At 29.8% G+C, this 19,571-nt stretch overlaps 1 protein-coding gene across 1 annotated transcript; it reads left to right on the top strand.

Annotated features, from left to right (window-relative positions):
- Positions 1 to 2,908: 2,908 nt before the first annotated feature.
- On the top strand, positions 2,909 to 7,047 carry LOC146919368 (PPR containing protein). The gene is given in 3 exon segments (XM_085712729.1): positions 2,909 to 3,401; positions 5,516 to 5,734; positions 6,542 to 7,047. Coding segments are annotated over 3 exon segments (756 nt in total). The 5' UTR covers positions 2,909 to 3,091; the 3' UTR covers positions 6,769 to 7,047.
- The last annotated feature ends 12,524 nt before the right edge of the window (positions 7,048 to 19,571 follow it).

Below are 19,571 nucleotides of genomic sequence, written 5' to 3'. Positions count from 1 at the left end.
TATTTTGAAATGTGTAATATTCCATAATATATGCTATGTTGTCATTAAAAACCGTTTATTTCTTTGGTGTAACATGTTTGGTTGGCAATACAATATTTATCGATATTGTAGCTTTTGTTTGGCGATAAATTTCATTTATGTAGTTTAATTATTTAAATTTCATTCCACTATATCTCGGTCTATTATATATCAAATTATTCTAACTCATAAGACCCGTGCGGCGCACGGGTCTGCGTTCTAGTATAAAATTATCAATAGCATATATACTTAGTGAAATGAACATACTTGGGATAGTCTGGTCGTGTTGGCTTGAAATCTTTGAGTGTGCTTATCTCAAAGTTTCAAATTCGATTATCTTTAGTACCAATTTTGATGGATTAGTTTAGTTATTTAAAAGAAAATTTAGCGAAATGATTCTTGCACATATATTTTAACATCGGACACCATATTTCATACAATAGAATTCTCCTTTGGGTTCTCTCTAAAAAAAAAAATCTCCTTTGGGGTTGTTTAATATTTTCTCCTACACCACTGGCTACGTACACACATTGAGTTGTTGGCTTGTATATGTATGGTGTCTATAAAATGTTGGCGAAATTGTGTTCTGACAACACATCTCATATACTTGTTTTTTTTTTTTTTGAACGAACACCTCTCATATATTTTGATTCTTGTTTTTTGCAGTTATGGAACCCCTGAGGTACATGAAATTCCTGCAATGATTTTGTGATCTTTGTTGAATGCAAAAAACAAAAAGTTCTGGGAAGGAAAAATAGAGGACACGCGACTGGTTGTACAAAAAGCAGCCAATTTTTTTATTAAATTATGACTCAACGGAGAAGGTGTTGGACCAAACCTCCGACTGTCCACGCCCACTGGACAACAATAGCAACGACGACATGTGGTGCTCGTTGATGTGGGTTTTGTGAAATGAAACATCACGAGAGCACCACGTTTGACATGTGTCTTTGCGACCATCTTGAATCTTTATTATCATGGCTTATACGTATCACATTCCTTTCTATCTTCCAATTGGCTAAGGAGAAGTACTTGTGCTCCTTAAAGCTCTTCAATTGTGGGTAATTTTGGTTTTGAAAATGTGAGTTTTGAAATGAATTCTCGATCAGTAGTGGAACAAAGTATGAACACAAACTATGATGTCTCAGAATTAGGCGATATTCTTAGAGCAATAGAGCATGTTCTAATATTTTAATTGAGTCTACAAACTTCGGTCTATGTTTTGTCAGGTTCAAGTGAATGATGTAGATCAATCTTTAGCTAGAGCAACTTTTTTTATGACGGGTCCGCAAATTTCCTTTCATATTCTACTTTGTATTGAGGTTCCCGACCATCTGCAATGGCCTGTTGAATGGCCCATTCAACCTATTGAAACCATTGGAGGGAGGGTGTTGAAGATGAGCTGGAGGAAAGAGTAGATGAATGAGTTCAACATGTTTAAATCTGACCCGCCTTGCCACGCGTCGCGATTTAATTGCTGAAAAACGAACGCGTGCAATACACGCGCCGACAGGGCGCGTGAGGCGTCAGTGGACGCGGAGAGAGAAAAAGTTGTGGGGAAAGGAGGGACACGTGGTGCAACAGGATTGGCTGTTTCGATTTTTATCTTCTTAATTCTTTGGACTCAATTATTTCGTTGCAAATAATTTTTTTATTTTTTATTTTTTTTACTAAAATTCATGATTTTTTTTTCTCTACAAATAGAGACTTGGATCATTTGATTTGGATACAGAAACAAAAACCAAGTTTTTCACTCTCTTAATCTCATTATTAGTCTTTCTTTTAAAGTTTTAGTCTTTGATTAGTGAAATGGATCCCAATAACAATCAATTCAACACCCAAAATTCTTCTGATTACCCATTTAGCTACCAAAATCCCAACAATTATCAACACCCAAATCAATTTCTCAACCAACATCCTCAAAACCCAAATCAATTTCCCAACCAATATCCTCAAAACCCAATTTCCTCAATAGTTTTCATCACAAATAAATCGTGGTGGAATGACAAGAGACAATGAAGTCACTCCAGATCGTCGCGTGCTTAGTTTGTTGTATTGCATTTTAAGTTAAGAAAAAAATTATTTAAATAAATATTGTTTTTAAAAAAAAATTAATTGTATTATTTTAATTTAATTTAAATCGATAATTATAATTTTATGTAATTATAAAAACAAAAATTAAATAAGAATAAGAAATAAAAAGTGGTGGGGTAGGGTGTTGAATGTTTACCATTGGAGTGGTAAAAATTGAATGGGTGTTGAATTAAGAGAGAGAAAATGATGTGGAGTGTTGGGAATTGAAAAAGTGGGTGTTGAAGGTTGTTGAATAAATTTTCCCATTGTAAAATGTTGTTGAATTCCTTTTGGTCAAAAATAACTAAATGAGTGTAATTTTGACAATTGATTCGATACCATATTGGACGGTTTCAAGTTTCACGACCAACCATTTACAAGAAAAAGCTCGACTTTATGCTTTTTTGGTACTTTTTTTATGCTTCTAATTAATATTGGTTGGTTCGTAAAAATAATCTAATATTGGTTGTTTCTTTAAAATAAAAACTAAACTAGTTTTATTCTAAACAAATAAATATTATACTAATAAGAAGTGTTTTTACTACCAATAAAGTAAGAAGTGTTTTCTTGACCAAAAAAAAAAAAAAGAAAAAGTAAGAAGTGTTTTAAACTGTAAAAACGTTAACTTTGATACGTAATTTTATATTTTTTTTCTTCTTGAAACATGACTTTTATTGACAAAATGAAACATGATTTTTAATCATTTTTTTGTTTATGTAATCCGCATAAGGACATCCTAAATAGAAAAACATCATTATCTATGTATTAAAAAATATTTGTTATTCCTTTCATACTTGGTTAAGAGGAGTGGGAGTTGACAAGTGCAGACGTGCATTGGACATGCTAGTTGCTACCATTCTCAATATCATAATTCATAACCACCATTCTTATTTCTCTTCTCATCACCCATTTATCCATTCCAAATAAACTATTAATATTTTATCTTCTTCACCAAAGCCCATACCATACCATACCTTTCCTAATTCCTATATTATATTGCATGTCGCAAACCTTAAGATCGCCGGTGATTACATCACGGAGAAAAAAACCACCGCATCCATCCCCGTCGCCGCGTTGTAGGACAAAGAATAAGTCAAAATTGGTCAAGACCTTGAAGCGTTGCTCATCAGCGCCACTGCTAATTTCACGAGGAAGTCATATTCATGAAGATGATGATGATGGCGTTGATCTTGTTGCTCAATATTCTTTTAGGAGTGGAAGAGGAGGAACACTTTTCCGACCTCAAACATTTTCAAATGCCTTTGTTTCTTCTCCTTCACTGTTTCCTTCCTCTCCAACGATTTACTCTAAGACCATGTACAATGGTTTTTATCTTTCAATAACCTTCAACACCCACTTTTTCAATTCCCAACACTCCACATCATTTTCTCTCTCTTAATTCAACACCCATTCAAATTTTACCACTCCAATGGTTTTCATTCAACACTCTACCCCACCACTTTTTATTTCTTATTCTTATTTAATTTTTGTTTTTATAATTACATAAAATTATAATTATCGATTATAATTAAATTAAAATAATACAATTAATTTTTTATTTCAAAATTGATTGTTATTGGGATCCATTTCACTAATCAAAGACTAAAACTTCAAAAGAAAGACTAATAATGAGATTAAGAGAGTGAAAAACTTAATTTTTTTCTGTGTCCAAATCAAATGATCCAAGTCTCTATTTGTAGAGAAAAAGAAATCACGAATTTTAGTAAAAAAATAAAAAAAATAAAAAAATTATTTGCAATAAAATATTTGAGTCTAAAATATTAAGAAGATAAAAATCTAGGCAGCCAATCATGTTGCACCACGTGTCACAGCTTTATCAAAAATTTCTTCTCTCTCCATGTCACGTGGCAAGGCAGTACAGAATTCAACTTACTGAAACAATTCATCACCTCTTTCCTCTTCTCTCATTTTCAATACCCCACTACAATGGTTTCAATATGTTGAAAATGGCTTTCAATAGGCCATTGTAAATGGTCTAATGAGGTTAGTTAATTACACTTAACTCTTCTAATTCATGTTATCATCATTGTTAATTTATTAGTATTACTTTTTTCAACTAAATTCATGCATATGTCTAGTAGTTTGATATTAATATTGAGTCTTAGAAATTGTTCCAACTTGCGATGCGTGAAAATTGTTTTCACTTATAAATATTTGTTCAGATAATCTCTTTATCCGGATTAGGGACTTTTAACATTGAGTTTCTTAATTTACAGAGTTTTTTTTTTCCTGGCTTTCAATATTTAGGAATTTTGTTTGTGTGTTTGTTACACATCGATTGGGGGTTTTGCTTGGTTCCACGTGGAGTTTGATAGATTTCTTCCATTTGAGGCAATGGATATTAGAGATTGCGTGAAACAGAAAAAGATGTTTGGTATAAATTAACTGACTTTGTTTCCTGAATGATGATGTATTCCCAAAATGTAAAGATTCTTACAACTTTTGCCCAAATATTTACACCCTCCGGTCATAAATATAAGCAAAAATTTATTTTTTAGATTCATTCAATGAATGATGTATGTGGTCTATTTAATGGTCCACATACATCATTTATTGAATGAACCCAAAAAGTAAATTTTTTCTTATATTTGTGACCGGAGAGTGTATATTTTTAGGATTAAACTTAGCTACAACATTCCAATATGTTTTTATGTTTTCAACTATAAGTTTAGCATAATTCCCTATAAATTCCTCTTTCCATATTTCAAGGGATGCATTTGTTACATTATCTTTTTTTGTGGTCGTTCGGGTTTGAACTCCAAACCTTGCATATATTATGCATTGTCCATACCGACCGAGCTAAGCTTACAAGGACATTTGTTACATTGTCTACAACTACAAGCTTGCTACCTAATATTTTTCTTCCGTATATTATTTATTTATTTATTTATTTATTTATTTGATGAAGTAAAATTAAAACAGGGAAAAAAACAGGGTCGGAATAAGCAAATTTATGTGTAGCTTTAGTGGGCCCGGGGGCGGTGTGCAAATTTATAAGTAACTTTGTTTTCAGTTGATCTCACAATTTTATTTTATTAGACAAGGTGACAAACCAATAAATTAATTTCATTGTATTTTTGATCTACTCGCAGACAAAGACCACAATTTATGTTATTCTCTAAATTTTGTGACGTGAGTCAAAGTTTCTTTTATTTTACTTTTTGTATCATCCAGGTTACGTAACACAAATGGAGATTTAATTTAAATATTAGGTGTAACTAATGACGTAGAAAGCATGCCATACCATTGATTACTATTAGTTCACTTGATCAATATTCACCACAAATAACAATTATGTAAGATATATTACGTACTTTAATATACAATTAACAATTAAAGCATGCCTTATATTAAGAAATCACGTATTGTATTCCTGTGGGTGATGTTTGTTTACCAATATTTGATTAGATGAAGGGGTACGACAAGGAGGCTAAGGTGGTGGTTAATGTGACGGTTGAAGGAAGTACAGGACCTGTCCGAACAATGGTTAAACTGGGGTCCACTGTGGAGGATACAATAAGCCATGTAGTGGATAAATATAGGGAAGAAGGAAGGAGCCCTAAGATTGATTCCAATGTGCCATCTTCATTTCAATTGTATCTTTCCTATTTCAGCCTCCAAGGTAATCTCAATAATTTTAGGTTTTACAAAGTTTCTATAATTATATTTGAAGTTTGTTTGTTGTAAGTCTCCAATTGAGATTTGAATTTTGATTTGTTAAGTTGTGGTAATCTAATCCCTTCCATATATCCAAACCTCATAGGTCTCAATAATTTAATTAGTAGTATAGTCAACTTTTCTATCTCACATGAAGACAACAAATATAATCAAATATATTAAAAAAGAAAAGAAACATTCATATCAATGGAGCTAGTTTATAAATTTGCCAATTTTGAAATTGAAAATGAGAATATGAGTGTATTGAGTTATATTATTTTAAGTCAATAAAGTTTGAACAAACTTTCACTCTTGCTACAAAACGGTTTAGAATTATGCTCTTTACCCAACATATTTTGCTCGTTCCCAACTGAAATTCCAAAAATACATCTACGTGAGTTAATTCACGCTAGCGTTAAATATGAGTTAACTGACGCAGCGTGAGCTAACTCACACAAGGACATTATAGTCATTTCAGTTGGGAATGAACATTTTTTTTGTTGGTAAAGAGCGGAATTCGACGGTTTATGCGTACCTATGTAACAAAATATAATCAAAACGGTTTATGCGTACCTATGTAACAAAATATAATCAAAATGATCCAAAAAAGTCATATACTATTTGATCCAAAACTCAAACAATAAAAACATTCGATTTTTTGTATTTTTTTAATATATTCTATTATGGATGGAGTTTTTTTTTTTTTTTAGTTGTACAAATTACGGATGGAGTATTATTTAGTTGGCTTACGTTTTTTCAATTTCTTTCTAAGGTTTGGATAAATCAGAAGTAATTGGGAATGTAAATAGTAGAAGTTTTTATCTGCGGAAGAGTAATGGTGAATCTTCTACATTGAATTCTTCAGAAAGTGATCATGATTTAGCCAACCGTAGCTCTGCAAATCCTCAAATATTACTCCCATCTTTCGTTTCCCGGAAAATTAACAAAATTGTTAGAAGAGCTCATAGGCTTTGGAATATTCTAGTTTGCTCCCCATGACAGCCAACCAAGTACACCTCCTCAAGCAATATTATGGGCTACTTCAAGTCTTCAACCCCATGACATAGAAAAGCAACTATTTTTTATCTGTTGCCTTTCGATTCATCTCTACCTTGATCTATTTGATGTATATATATTTATGTATTTATATTTTTTCAAAGTGTAAAACCAGTATGAAGATTTATCCCAACAAGAGACTAGGCGATTCTCGCAATTAGATGTACTATGTAGAGATGCATATTCAAGATGATATAAGAAGGGCTATAAATCTCGCACTAACATTTGTCATTCAAAATCTCTCATTCAAATAAATGAGACCTTGATAAATTAATTTTAATGAGTTGAAGATCTCTATTTAAGTTCAACTAGTATAGTGACCCGTGCCAAGCACGGGAAATAAAAAACTTTTTTGATCAAACGTATAGATTTTATATTATGTTATCTTAAAATTATAAATGTGGTTATAATTTAAATTTGATATGGAAAAAAATATCATCTTAATGTTGTTAATTTTGTATTTATTTTGAAATATCTAAACATTGCACATAACGATTAAAGTATTTGGATTTATACTTATACAAATTATTTGTAGTATAAGATGTACTCATTGTTAAACTTAGCATATGTAATATTTATGCAAAAATACGCCGATGTACTGTATATTATTATTGGTTGACATAATATATTTTATTAATCATAAAAACTAAAAAGATTATATTTTTTTTATATAATAGTCAGTGTCAGATGTATACCCATAGTCTGTGAATGCAAACGTTAAATTTTTTATGGGTGTGTCTAAATATAGTTTGGGCTACAGAAACGTCGATTGTTATTTGTTTTTATTTTTTACAAAACCAATGGTCTAATGTAAATTTGTATTTTGGGGTAACAACGATGTAAAAAAAAAGTTATGCGTACTGTTATACCTGAAAAGTGCATCAATTAAAAGTTAATGGCAGGAGGATCTGCTTATATAGAAATTGCATGTCCTGTAATGACTAATACGTAGACATGGCAACGGGGCGGACCGGGGGCGGGTTTGAGAATCCCCGTCCCCGCCCCCGCTTCCATGCACCCGTACCCGCCCCCGCCTCCGTCCCCAAACCATATCAGGGGTAAAAATTGAACACCCAACCCCGCCCTCAACTCCCGGCTCCGCCCCCACCCCCACCCGCGAAAACTTTATTTTTTATAAAATATTTAAAAAATGCATATTTTTTCATTTTTTCATAGCAACAAAAACACAATAATTATATTAATAATTATTTATCTAATAAACTTTTTTCAAAAGAGCAAAATAATTATAATAAATATGTTTATAAAGAGTAATATTATATTAAAATAGGTTGGTACTTATGGAAATAAGATTATAAAATATAAGAAAGAAAGTTTTAAAAAACGGGTGCGGGGCGGGGGTGGGTGCGGGGCGGGAGTAAGCATACCCCGCACCCGCCCCCGTACTAAAACTCCAAATTTCCCCCACACCCGTACTGCACCCGGTTAAATCGGCTTTTCCCTGTTAAATTTGGGGCGGGGGCGGCCGGGTCTTGCGGGGGCGGGGTTTGTTGCCATGTCTACCAATACGCCTTACAAAGAAATTAAAAAAGAAAAACGACTTCCAAACAATACGTAACTTTAGTTTTTTAAATTATAGCAACAACAATTCTAAAACATAGCCAATGATCATACTTTTTGAAAAACTTCACGATACACAACATTTTTGGTTTCCTTGCAAACATTATTATCTTCATCCAAGATGAGCAGCTTCAAACCTTTTCTAGAAGTGACTCGAGAGACAACGACCTAGAGTTGTCCATGCGTGAACACGGGCTTAGGAAGATAAACCCCCACTCGAGATAAAGATTGACCCTGACTTTTATTTATTGTCATCGCAAAACAAAGCGTCAATGAAAATTGCATGTGTCTGAATTTGAAGGGTAGTTCTGGATCACTCGGAATAAGATTCATCCTGAGAATGAATACCCTGGTACCTGCCCTTTCTCCTGTAATTACAGTAGCAACTACCGTGCTCTTCCCTAGATGTGTAACTGTCAGCCTCGTACCATTACACAGTCCATTGGCCTGATCGATGTTTCTCATCAGCATAGCCGGACATCCCACCCTTAGTTTCAACCGGTGATTTGGAATTCCAGAGCTCTTAATACCATTAAGAAATTCTGTTGTGAAATACTCGCTTTGGACATCATAATTTTCACATGATCGACAAACAGAATCAGAGCTTAAATACTCTTTCTCTTCACTTGGAATCAGCGACATCATATATTCGTTAACATGCTCAACTGAATCAAGCGTTGGTGCGAGTATTCCCCTTTCTCGGAAAAATAGTTGGTCACCAATGTTATCATTCAAATCAGGATACACAAAGTTTATAATTGACATCAACGTATTTGTTGTGTCCGATATGAGCAAATATTCAGGAATTTCTACCTTCATTTCACCATTCTCATCTGAAGCGTCATTGTCGTCTCCAGTTGAGAGTATCCACTTGCCAAAATTAGGAATTTCTTCCTGCTCTGCATGCTCTGCAGGTACCAAAGATGCACCCAATCTCATATTAACAGTAAGCCTCAACAAATTACAATAAGCCCATATCTTTGATGAATTGATTGAGGCATCAACAATATCATGCCTCGTTCCTTTTCGGACAACAGACAATATCTGCCTGAAATCACCACCTAAAACTACTGTCATTCCACCAAAAGGTCTAAACTCGTTTAGGGGATCATTCTTGGACATCACACATTGATCGGTCAACTGCCTCAAAGCACCATCGGTGCATCATTGGAGTCTCATCCCAAATTATCAACTTTGCAGCGCACACCAGGTTGGTCCTAGGACTATCCTTTTCCATCGTAAGCGATGATGCCTCATTAATCTCAATAGCGACTGTCAGCGTCGAGTGCGCAGTTCTTCCACCTGGTAATAGAAAAGTCGCTATACCGCTGGATGCAACATTCAATACAATTAACCCCTTCAATCTAACAGCATCTGACAATGTTTTCCATATAAAGGTTTTTCCAGTACCACCGTAACCATATAAGAAAAAGAAACCATCGTCGTCAGAACCAACAGACTCCATGATCTTGTCATGCACACATCTTTGTTCATCAGTCAACATCAGCGTGTGTCTTATCCAGTTCATCTTTGTTGTCATTTAGCTCATCAACGATAAGCTTGTTTGTGAAAGTTGGCATGTCTGCTGCATTTGGCCTGGGCATAGATTTGAAGTCAATAAGAGACCGTCCGTTTTCCTGAAGCAACATTTCAATTTCAATCAAACACAGCTTCTTCAAGTCATCATCACTGATACGCAGATCTGCATATTAAATGTAAAGTCCCGAAATTAATATTAACACCTTTGCATGCATATGTGTGCACATTGAAGAGAAAGATAAAATATTAGCTTTATATGAGAATTATTTATATTTAAACATATCAGCTTAAAAAATGTAGAAAATGTTGAATGGTATTGTAGAGTTAGTAACTCTTTGTTTGTTCTTTACTATAATTGCCTCATCCATGTCATTTGCACCCTGATGCTAAACTCGTCATCCCAGAATTCCAAGCAGTATTTGAATTGTGTTGCTTCAAAAACAACAACACAGGAGTACGCAAAGAGAAGTGCAGTGGAGACAACACTAACAAAGCATATCTCAGTGGAGACATGTTTTTACTTTGAAGTTTTATGTTACCTCTTAATGCATTTTAAGTGCAGCTTTTCCTTTTAAAGTTGCATAATGACACGCCATTTGTTCTAATTCTCATCAATGACAATTGCAACATGTTCTGGCCTTAAAAAAAATATATCATTATGTCTTGAAACATGTCTATTTTCACTTCTGTCTTTGTCATAAAAACTAAAAATGATAGTAAGAGAATATATGCAATGCAACGGAAAAAATGATATTAAAGTTACGACTCAATTCTTAATCGAAAAAAGCTTCTTTCAGCTTAACTCAAACTACAAAAATAAGCTTATTTGTAAAGGATTTCCCAAGCCATTATCTAATTAACGCGAAAATAAATAGATATAGAAAGTGCTACAAAAAGATGTCATGAATGCTCACTAATCTACATAACGTGAAAAATTAATCAATTAAAGAACAGTTTTGTGGCGTTGATAGTAGGTCATGCATTAACCTTATGTTGTTTGCATTATTTGTGGGTGTGTTAGTGTCAGTTCTGCGCTGCTATTACGTGATGTAGCCGCTGGCTGGGAGGCTTTTGTGTGTGCATAATTGCTGTTGCGTCCGCTTGGCTTTTCTGTTTTTTAGTTGCAGGTATTTCAGCCTGTTGTAGTGCAGCTTTGCTGCTGTGCAGCTGCGATTTTTTAGAGGATCTTTGTGGGCATTAGGCTGTGAGACAGTGGTACTCTCGTGTAGGCAGCACCACGGTTTGTCGTGGTACTTTGCTGGGTTTGGTCTTTGATTAAGGCAACCTAGTGTACACCTCGGCCTCATGATTATTGCACCCGACCCTTGTATATGAATTTACCATCCGCATATATCTCCCTTAGATCATACCCCTATTCAAGCCTTCAAAACACTCCCTACATTCACATTTAGGTTCCCTCGTAGAAAAATATTTTCTCCTAGTGGTATATTTAGAATTAAGCCTCCTAAATCATCCCAAAATTTACTTTAAAAGTTTTTTTTAACCCTGCCCAGGGTGCATAAGCACTAATGACATTAAAGATGTATTGTTCCACTATAACTTTTTGGAATATGATATGATCTTCTATCCTTTTCACATCTATAATATCCTTCTTTCATTCCTCATCAACAATAATGTCTACCCTATTTGTCGGTCTAACTTATAACACTAAAGACGTATTGTTACACTATAAATTGTATAACTATGATATGATGTCCTATCCTCTTTACATATACAACATCCTTCTTTGATTCCGTATTCACTATGATGTCTACCTCATTTCTCGTTCTAACTTTATTAGTGTACCAATTCTAAAACCTTGAACTATCTAATTCTTTCGCCCTTTCATCCACCCACTTAATTTCATGATATTAAAGATGTATTGTTCCACTACACTTTTTCGGAATATGATATCCTATCCTTTTCACATCTATAATATCCTTCTTTCATTCCTCACCAACAATAATGTCTACCCTATTTGTCTGTCTAACTTGTAACACTAAAGACGTACTGTTACACTATAAATTGTGTAGATATGATATGATGTCCTATCCTTTTTACATATACAATATCCTTCTTTGATTATGTATTCATTATAATGTCTACCTCATTTCTCGATCTAACTTTGTTAGTGTACCAATTCTTAAACCTTGAACTATCTAATTTTTTCGCCCTTTAATCCAACCACTTATTTTCCTATATGCACGTACAATAATCTTCCTTCTAGTCATAGCACCAACTATTTCAATATATTTTTCTATAAGAGTGTCTATATTCCATGTTCCAAAACTGATCATACTCTCTTGTACTAACTTCTTTATCCACACATCATTTTTAGAGGTCCATATTACACCTCAAAATGAATGTGATACAAATAACATACATTTTGCCCAAACCATGGGTCGTTTATGCGTATGATGGTTTACCGAAAATTATCATTGATAGTTGAAAGACCAATTTTAAAAGGCTATATTGTGGTAGCAAAATATTTGCATTGATTTTGCTAGGCTGTATTTTTTATTCATTGTTTGAAAAATGGAATATGTTATTTTGTATATCAATAATATTAATGGGATTTATACCGTCTTCAATAATTTTTATTTTTAAACCAAAAGTGGGCAATTAGAGTATCACCTCACCAAAATATATTAAATAAAAAATATATACAATAGAAAAAGAGGAGAGACCAAACCAAAACTCTCAGAAATTTAAGAATCTAAAGTTTGATAAACCAAACTTGTTTCCAACAGAATACTCACTAATTTGGGCAGAGATGTTATTGCAGTTAGTATAATCATTAAGAGTCAGACCTAAATTTGCTAAAGCATATAAGCAAAAATTTAATTCCCTATAAATATAAGAAAATATAACTTTCATAAGCATATATGTTCCAAATTTGTTAAACACTCATACAAACTTCTATAAGTAGCTAGCATTTCTCTTTATATATGTTTATATTTGGGTTTCTTAATTAAGATTTCTTTTGTCAAAAAAAAATTAAGATTTCTAAAACTTTTTTATATATACATTCAAAAAAACACTTTTTTATATATGTTTAAAATTATATTTGTATAAAATTTGTTAAACACTCGTACAGACTTCTTATCGAAGTCAAATATCTCAAAATTCAATAATTTTTTATATACACTTAAAATTATGTTTGTATAAAATTTATTTAATAAAACACTGATAAAAATGTCTCAAGTAAGTCGAATATCTGTAAAGATTAAAACCAGTTTATATGTGATTAATGCATTAAAATCACGTGATTCTCCTTTATTTCTCCATTAAATATCTAAGGTATTTTATTAATGATATTAAATCGATTTAAACAAAATTAAATCATTTAAATAATGTGATTCTCATTACCTGTATAGGAGTAAAGTAGTCATTAAGGAGAATATCTTCATTAATATTAAAATGTGATCAATGATTTAGAATTTTTTTAAAATGTGATTCTCATTAACGATATATATATATATATATATATATATATATATATATATATATATATCAATAATATATATATAAAGTAAGGTTTTTTATGCCACATGTCACTTCCACATTCATTCTCAATATTTTTATTTTTTTTTCTATTTTATTTAACATAAATATCTCAACAAACTTTTGATCTTATGCACTCAGTATTTTTTATCTCAACAAACTACACATCAATCAATCAATCAATAGTATATATATAAAGTAAGGTTTTTTATGCCACATGTCACTTCCACATTCATTCTCAATATTTTTATTATTTTTTCTATTTTATTTAACATAAATATCTCAACAAACTTTTGATCTTATGCACTCAGTATTTTTTATCTCAACAAACTACTCATCAATCAATCAATCAATCAATCAATAATATATATATAAAGTAAGGTTTTTTATGCCACATGTCACTTCCACATTCATTCTCAATATTTTTATTTTTTTTTTCTATTTTATTTAACATAAATATCTCAACAAACTTTTGATCTTATGCACTCAGTATTTTTTATCTCAACAAACTACTCATCAATCAATCAATCAATCAATAATATATATATAAAGTAAGGTTTTTTATGCCACATGTCACTTCCACATTCATTCTCAATATTTTTATTTTTTTTTTCTATTTTATTTAACATAAATATCTCAACAAACTTTTGATCTTATGCACTCAGTATTTTTTATCTCAACAAACTACACATCAATCAATCAATCAATAGTATATATATAAAGTAAGGTTTTTTATGCCACATGTCACTTCCACATTCATTCTCAATATTTTTATTATTTTTTCTATTTTATTTAACATAAATATCTCAACAAACTTTTGATCTTATGCACTCAGTATTTTTTATCTCAACAAACTACTCATCAATCAATCAATCAATCAATAATATATATATAAAGTAAGGTTTTTTATGCCACATGTCACTTCCACATTCATTCTCAATATTTTTATTTTTTTTTTCTATTTTATTTAACATAAATATCTCAACAAACTTTTGATCTTATGCACTCAGTATTTTTTATCTCAACAAACTACACATCAATCAATCAATCAATAGTATATATATAAAGTAAGGTTTTTTATGCCACATGTCACTTCCACATTCATTCTCAATATTTTTATTATTTTTTCTATTTTATTTAACATAAATATCTCAACAAACTTTTGATCTTATGCACTCAGTATTTTTTATCTCAACAAACTACTCATCAATCAATCAATCAATCAATCAATAATATATATATAAAGTAAGGTTTTTTATGCCACATGTCACTTCCACATTCATTCTCAATATTTTTATTTTTTTTTTCTATTTTATTTAACATAAATATCTCAACAAACTTTTGATCTTATGCACTCAGTATTTTTTATCTCAACAAACTACTCATCAATCAATCAATCAATCAATCAATAATATATATATAAAGTAAGGTTTTTTATGCCACATGTCACTTCCACATTCATTCTCAATATTTTTATTTTTTTTTTCTATTTTATTTAACATAAATATCTCAACAAACTTTTGATCTTATGCACTCAGTATTTTTTATCTCAACAAACTACACATCAATCAATCAATCAATAGTATATATATAAAGTAAGGTTTTTTATGCCACATGTCACTTCCACATTCATTCTCAATATTTTTATTATTTTTTCTATTTTATTTAACATAAATATCTCAACAAACTTTTGATCTTATGCACTCAGTATTTTTTATCTCAACAAACTACTCATCAATCAATCAATCAATCAATAATATATATATAAAGTAAGGTTTTTTATGCCACATGTCACTTCCACATTCATTCTCAATATTTTTATTTTTTTTTCTATTTTATTTAACATAAATATCTCAACAAACTTTTGATCTTATGCACTCAGTATTTTTTATCTCAACAAACTACACATCAATCAATCAATCAATAGTATATATATAAAGTAAGGTTTTTTATGCCACATGTCACTTCCACATTCATTCTCAATATTTTTATTATTTTTTCTATTTTATTTAACATAAATATCTCAACAAACTTTTGATCTTATGCACTCAGTATTTTTTATCTCAACAAACTACTCATCAATCAATCAATCAATCAATCAATAATATATATATAAAGTAAGGTTTTTTATGCCACATGTCACTTCCACATTCATTCTCAATATTTTTATTTTTTTTTTCTATTTTATTTAACATAAATATCTCAACAAACTTTTGATCTTATGCACTCAGTATTTTTTATCTCAACAAACTACACATCAATCAATCAATCAATAGTATATATATAAAGTAAGGTTTTTTATGCCACATGTCACTTCCACATTCATTCTCAATATTTTTATTATTTTTTCTATTTTATTTAACATAAATATCTCAACAAACTTTTGATCTTATGCACTCAGTATTTTTTATCTCAACAAACTACTCATCAATCAATCAATCAATCAATAATATATATATAAAGTAAGGTTTTTTATGCCACATGTCACTTCCACATTCATTCTCAATATTTTTATTTTTTTTTTCTATTTTATTTAACATAAATATCTCAACAAACTTTTGATCTTATGCACTCAGTATTTTTTATCTCAACAAACTACACATCAATCAATCAATCAATAGTATATATATAAAGTAAGGTTTTTTATGCCACATGTCACTTCCACATTCATTCTCAATATTTTTATTATTTTTTCTATTTTATTTAACATAAATATCTCAACAAACTTTTGATCTTATGCACTCAGTATTTTTTATCTCAACAAACTACTCATCAATCAATCAATCAATCAATCAATAATATATATATAAAGTAAGGTTTTTTATGCCACATGTCACTTCCACATTCATTCTCAATATTTTTATTTTTTTTTTCTATTTTATTTAACATAAATATCTCAACAAACTTTTGATCTTATGCACTCAGTATTTTTTATCTCAACAAACTACTCATCAATCAATCAATCAATCAATAATATATATATAAAGTAAGGTTTTTTATGCCACATGTCACTTCCACATTCATTCTCAATATTTTTATTTTTTTTTTCTATTTTATTTAACATAAATATCTCAACAAACTTTTGATCTTATGCACTCAGTATTTTTTATCTCAACAAACTACACATCAATCAATCAATCAATAGTATATATATAAAGTAAGGTTTTTTATGCCACATGTCACTTCCACATTCATTCTCAATATTTTTATTATTTTTTCTATTTTATTTAACATAAATATCTCAACAAACTTTTGATCTTATGCACTCAGTATTTTTTATCTCAACAAACTACTCATCAATCAATCAATCAATCAATAATATATATATAAAGTAAGGTTTTTTATGCCACATGTCACTTCCACATTCATTCTCAATATTTTTATTTTTTTTTCTATTTTATTTAACATAAATATCTCAACAAACTTTTGATCTTATGCACTCAGTATTTTTTATCTCAACAAACTACACATCAATCAATCAATCAATAGTATATATATAAAGTAAGGTTTTTTATGCCACATGTCACTTCCACATTCATTCTCAATATTTTTATTATTTTTTCTATTTTATTTAACATAAATATCTCAACAAACTTTTGATCTTATGCACTCAGTATTTTTTATCTCAACAAACTACTCATCAATCAATCAATCAATCAATCAATAATATATATATAAAGTAAGGTTTTTTATGCCACATGTCACTTCCACATTCATTCTCAATATTTTTATTTTTTTTTTCTATTTTATTTAACATAAATATCTCAACAAACTTTTGATCTTATGCACTCAGTATTTTTTATCTCAACAAACTACACATCAATCAATCAATCAATAGTATATATATAAAGTAAGGTTTTTTATGCCACATGTCACTTCCACATTCATTCTCAATATTTTTATTATTTTTTCTATTTTATTTAACATAAATATCTCAACAAACTTTTGATCTTATGCACTCAGTATTTTTTATCTCAACAAACTACTCATCAATCAATCAATCAATCAATAATATATATATAAAGTAAGGTTTTTTATGCCACATGTCACTTCCACATTCATTCTCAATATTTTTATTTTTTTTTTCTATTTTATTTAACATAAATATCTCAACAAACTTTTGATCTTATGCACTCAGTATTTTTTATCTCAACAAACTACACATCAATCAATCAATCAATAGTATATATATAAAGTAAGGTTTTTTATGCCACATGTCACTTCCACATTCATTCTCAATATTTTTATTATTTTTTCTATTTTATTTAACATAAATATCTCAACAAACTTTTGATCTTATGCACTCAGTATTTTTTATCTCAACAAACTACTCATCAATCAATCAATCAATCAATCAATAATCAATATATAAAGTAAGGTTTTTTATGCCACATGTCACTTCCACATTCATTCTCAATATTTTTATTTTTTTTTTCTATTTTATTTAACATAAATATCTCAACAAACTTTTGATCTTATGCACTCAGTATTTTTTATCTCAACAAACTACTCATCAATCAATCAATCAATCAATAATATATATATAAAGTAAGGTTTTTTATGCCACATGTCACTTCCACATTCATTCTCAATATTTTTATTTTTTTTTCTATTTTATTTAACATAAATATCTCAACAAACTTTTGATCTTATGCACTCAGTATTTTTTATCTCAACAAACTACACATCAATCAATCAATCAATAGTATATATATAAAGTAAGGTTTTTTATGCCACATGTCACTTCCACATTCATTCTCAATATTTTTATTATTTTTTCTATTTTATTTAACATAAATATCTCAACAAACTTTTGATCTTATGCACTCAGTATTTTTTATCTCAACAAACTACTCATCAATCAATCAATCAATCAATAATATATATATAAAGTAAGGTTTTTTATGCCACATGTCACTTCCACATTCATTCTCAATATTTTTATTTTTTTTTTCTATTTTATTTAACATAAATATCTCAACAAACTTTTGATCTTATGCACTCAGTATTTTTTATCTCAACAAACTACACATCAATCAATCAATCAATAGTATATATATAAAGTAAGGTTTTTTATGCCACATGTCACTTCCACATTCATTCTCAATATTTTTATTATTTTTTCTATTTTATTTAACATAAATATCTCAACAAACTTTTGATCTTATGCACTCAGTATTTTTTATCTCAACAAACTACTCATCAATCAATCAATCAATCAATAATATATATATAAAGTAAGGTTTTTTATGCCACATGTCACTTCCACATTCATTCTCAATATTTTTATTTTTTTTTCTATTTTATTTAACATAAATATCTCAACAAACTTTTGATCTTATGCACTCAGTATTTTTTATCTCAACAAACTACACATCAATCAATCAATCAATAGTATATATATAAAGTAAGGTTTTTTATGCCACATGTCACTTCCACATTCATTCTCAATATTTTTATTATTTTTTCTATTTTATTTAACATAAATATCTCAACAAACTTTTGATCTTATGCACTCAGTATTTTTTATCTCAACAAACTACTCATCAATCAATCAATCAATCAATAATATATATATAAAGTAAGGTTTTTTATGCCACATGTCACTTCCACATTCATTCTCAATATTTTTATTTTTTTTTCTATTTTATTTAACATAAATATCTCAACAAACTTTTGATCTTATGCACTCAGTATTTTTTATCTCAACAAACTACACATCAATCAATCAATCAATAGTATATATATAAAGTAAGGTTTTTTATGCCACATGTCACTTCCACATTCATTCTCAATATTTTTATTATTTTTTCTATTTTATTTAACATAAATATCTCAACAAACTTTTGATCTTATGCACTCAGTATTTTTTATCTCAACAAACTACTCATCAATCAATCAATCAATCAATCAATAATATATATATAAAGTAAGGTTTTTTATGCCACATGTCACTTCCACATTCATTCTCAATATTTTTATTTTTTTTTTCTATTTTATTTAACATAAATATCTCAACAAACTTTTGATCTTATGCACTCAGTATTTTTTATCTCAACAAACTACTCATCAATCAATCAATCAATCAATCAATAATATATATATAAAGTAAGGTTTTTTATGCC

Source organism: Medicago sativa, chromosome 5 (genome assembly GCF_051527215.1).
Source record: "Medicago sativa cultivar Bolivia chromosome 5, Bolivia_mono, whole genome shotgun sequence".
In the NCBI taxonomy this organism is placed as follows: Eukaryota; Viridiplantae; Streptophyta; class Magnoliopsida; order Fabales; family Fabaceae; genus Medicago; species Medicago sativa.
This window is presented reverse-complemented; position numbering and strand designations above follow the sequence as displayed.